The sequence below is a fragment of the Harpegnathos saltator genome, unplaced genomic scaffold, assembly GCF_003227715.2.
Source record: "Harpegnathos saltator strain DR-91 unplaced genomic scaffold, Hsal_v8.6 scaffold96, whole genome shotgun sequence".
NCBI classification, from domain to species: domain Eukaryota; kingdom Metazoa; phylum Arthropoda; class Insecta; order Hymenoptera; family Formicidae; genus Harpegnathos; species Harpegnathos saltator.
The window spans coordinates 902999-907055 of record NW_020230724.1 but is presented as its reverse complement, the minus strand read 5'-3'; the positions used below and the strand labels follow the sequence as shown (position 1 = coordinate 907055).

Below are 4057 nucleotides of genomic sequence, written 5' to 3'. Positions count from 1 at the left end.
ACCATTCATTAAACCCGCTCTAGGCAATAATGTAGCCGATTAATATTTCATACACGCGCACATATGCACAGGGTTTATTTAATTCCTCCGTTTCCTTTTCGCTACTTTCGTTCTCGCTGGTGAACCGGTTTCAAAGATACCGGAGCGCCAGTCTGATATTTCTCAGTTTCGTTTGTGTTATCCCTCCTCCCCCCCCCCGTTCTCTATCGCGGGGATTCAATAAAATGAATTCAAGCAGCCTTAAGCTTATTACGCGCAACACTCTCGGATATTTCTCAGGAACTTGTTACACACACTTGGAGAGAAATTCCAAACGTTCCTCTCATTACGAGCCTATGATATTTGAATGAAAAGGCACGAGCGGGAGAGAAGGTAAGATTCATAAATTAAATTTGTAACGCATTCCGCGATGAGTGCTTCGCAGTACGTTGCTTATCGTACAGTTTACAGCGTGGGATCTGCTCGCTCCTTCGTTAACGATGGCATGCAATAATAATTACGATATAAAGGCAACCGGCCTGAAGAACTACAGCTCCCAACAAGGACAAATTACTTCAGCTTCAACTCATTCTCCGGAATAACTAACGATTGCCCGGGCCCGTTGCGACGAGCGCGAGTTATTTATCGGCGACACGCGAATCTTTAATAACATCCCGCGCGCAACCGCGAACGGCTGTTTCGTTCGCGACGCACTGAAAGTAATCGGAGCGTGGAATCTCATAAACGGCTGGGTGTAACGCGGATTACGAGATTATCATTGCAGGTGGGAGAAAAAGCGATCGACGCATATAATATCGCGTAATGCGCGCGCCGGTTGCAAATGAAAGCGATAGTCGAGCGCGCTTATCGAGTGAAACGCGCCGCTACGCTACGAATTAACGATTACCGGAATTCAATATCGTCATTATCGTTAATGCGAGAAGCGCTTGCTTTCTTTTCGTAGTACGTTGCGTAAGACCGGCCGACCGACGTCAGTCGATCGACAGATCGATCTATTTATTATTTACGTAATCACGCCGACGGTCAGCACGGTTTACCGTTGAGAAACGTTACCGTCCAGGAAGTAAGATTACGGGAATCGCGCGTTCTCTCTCTCTCTCTCTCTCTCTCTCTCTGTCTCTCTCGTTTCCTCTCTTTCTTTCTGCGAGAGAAACCGTGCAAACTCTCGGTGCGCGAACTTCGCCCGGGGCGAGTACTCGATATTATTTCCTGCAGCAACCTTGACTGTGGAATGATCTACCTTGCATGTCGAGTAAGGAAACTTGACCGGTACGTGAGACGTACACCTGACTTCACCTTACAATACAGCGCTCGCACGTGCATTCGCGCTCTCGACACGTGCGCCACATCGATCGATTAGGCGGTCGCGAGAGGTGATCTGTGTGGCGAGGTGTTTCAGTGAAATTGAAAATCGTATTTCTCCTCTTTCCCTTTCTCTCTGTCTCTCTCCCCCCTCTCTCCCCCTCGATCGATAATTTCGCGTGCGACTCTCGCGTTCAAATGAGGCTTCTGATAAATAATAAGCGCCGCTCTCTCAGACACGCGAGCGAACATTCCTCCGACACACCGCCGGCGCGGTTGAAGCACGAAGATCGAATGATAAGTTTCTCGGTACGGCTACTTTAGAATAGTAGCAGCCGCGATGACTGGTTCAGACACTTTCACATGTCGTCTGGCGACCACATTGTAATATGTTCCGCCTAGTTTCACAGGAAGTAGTAGACACTACTCCGCTTTAACACAGTGCTTATGATTACTGTCGATATCCCTGCGAGAGAGTCAGACAAGTTACGTAAGAAAAGCCAACGGGTTCCAGTTTCACGAGTGTCTGAATTTACGATTCAGCCCTGGTCATACGCTCAAGCAGCAGCAGCAGCAGCAGCAGCAGCAGGAACGGTCGAACGGTGACAAACTCTCGGGAAAACGATTTTCTCCTCGCCTCACTCGGGGCGAGTTGTCGTTTTCGCGCAGGTAGTTGTGAAGCGGCGCGGAAAGAAGGAGGGGAGGAAACTGAGCTGAGACGGAGCTCCCGGTAGGGAGTAGACTACAAAACGCCGTGTTAATAATTTAATATTTATTCTGCTAAGACAGCACAGGTAAAAAAGGGCAACGTAATCATTATATACAAGAGTATCGTTAATATGTCGATCACCGCCGGGCTCTCGTCAATGATGCAGGTCAAAGCTGATCTCGTGACCGCCTCCGAATCCGCCGCCGCCGCCGCCGCCGAAGCCGTGTCCGAAACCGCCGCCGCCGCCGCCGCCACCATGTCCGAAACCACCGCCGCCGCCGCCACCATGTCCGAAACCACCGCCGCCGCCGCCACCGTCACCACCTCCGTGCACCAGCACAGGGTATGACTCTTTAACGATCACCGGGACCTTGACTGGGTATGGGATCTCTTTCTGCACGGGGTAAGGTACTTTAACAGGTACGCTATAGGGTACGGGCACCTTCACGGGCACCTTGACGGGCACCTTGAAGGGCACCGGGACCGGTTTCTCCACGGGGACCGCTACGGTCTTCTCCACCGGAACGGGGTAAGGCTTTGGTACGTGAACCGGCACCGGGTGGTCCACCGGGACCTTCACATGGACCGGTACCGGTACCGGCACGTTCCTCTCGACGGTGTAAGGCACCGGGACCGGCACCGAGACCTCCCTGTGGATCGTGATGCCGGAGATCCGTCCTTCGTCACCGCCGCCGCCGCCGCCGCCGCCGCCGCCACCGCCGCCACCGCCGAAACCGCCGCCAAATCCTCCGCCGAAGCCGCCGAAATCATGTCCGCCAAAGCCGCCGCCGCCGCCGCCGCCGCCGAAACCACCATGGCCCAAACTCAGTTCCAGGCCGCGCTTGCTCTTGGCGTCCTTTGAGTCTACGGCCGCTTTGCCGTCGGACTTGGTCGTCTCGGTGGCGAGTGCCACCGTCGCCACGAGGGCGAGGAGCACGAGGATCTGTCGGGACAAACGTCAGTTAATCTTGTGACCCTTCTCTCGCGGCCAAGGTGCGTCTCGCTGGGCTGTGTTAAATTCAGGACCGGCTTCGCGCTCCAGAGACGAGAGAGAGGGAGGGAGAGAGAGAGAGAGAGAGAGAGAGAGAGAGGGAGGGAGGGAGAGAGAGAGAGAGAGAGAGAGATTTCGCCGGACGCGACTGTGTGGAAAAGGGCTCTCGATCGAGTCCTTAATTTCGAGAAGACACGACAGCCGACCGACGCCGTCCTCCTATCGCGAACGCGACGACGTTGCACTTTACCGAGATGCCTACGAAATTAGCCGTGAATGACGTATCTACGAAGCCCACTCGCCCAACGAGAAACAAAGGGACACCGCGCGACTCTACAACAAGCACTGTGCACGAGACGTCGCGAGTGCCCGCGGAACGCGGCGCGGTAACGTGTCGCGGGGAACACCCGGCGCCTTCGCGAGGCCCTAAGGGATGAAGGACGGAGGCGTGCGCGATGCCTCCTGAAGTGTGTACGTGTATACAAGAGCGCCGCTGCGCCTGAGCGGCTGCCGAGCTCACCTGCGAAGTGCTCATGGTAGCCTTCGGGAGTGCACACTGAAGTTGCATCGCGCCAATCAGCGGCATATATACCGGCACTTTCGCCCGCTGCTCGCTGGCCCACTCCCCGGAAAATCGCGCTCGTCCGCGGAACGGCGGCGGCTTTAAGGTGGACCGATTGTCCCGCGCAAAAGCGTTCGCCGTTAAGCCGTGTTCCCACGGGCGCTACCGGCCCGACGAGGCCGTCATTACCGCCCGGATGCCCGGATACGGACGGGGTACCGCGTAACGCCCGCCGACGTCGCTCCGTTTCGGTCGGCTATCGACCAATCGCTATCCCCGCGCGATCACCGCGCGGGGAAGAGCCCCGCGCTGTGCGATTTCGAGGCTGATCCGGAGCGCTTTCGCGCCGGGTCCTTCCTGGCCGCCTGCCGTTCTTGCTCTTTCTTTCTCTCTCTCTCTCTCTCTCTTTCTCCCTCTCTCTCTCTCTCTCTCTCTCTCTCTCGCGCGCGCGCGTCAGAAGCGTCGCGGGCGTGCCGGAATCGTGTGTTCCTCC

The 4057-nt window shown here is 55.8% G+C and overlaps 1 protein-coding gene across 1 annotated transcript; it reads right to left on the bottom strand.

The window, feature by feature from the left end:
- Window positions 1-2059: 2059 nt before the first annotated feature.
- LOC105190580 (cuticular protein) lies at window positions 2060-3692 on the bottom strand. Its single transcript, XM_011153378.3, has 2 exons — window positions 3523-3692; window positions 2060-2954 (listed from the first exon to the last, which is right to left on the bottom strand). The coding sequence occupies exons 1-2, from the start codon at window positions 3586-3588 to the stop codon at window positions 2166-2168; spliced, it is 855 nt and encodes a 284-aa protein (XP_011151680.2). The 5' UTR covers window positions 3589-3692; the 3' UTR covers window positions 2060-2165.
- Window positions 3693-4057: the final 365 nt, after the last annotated feature.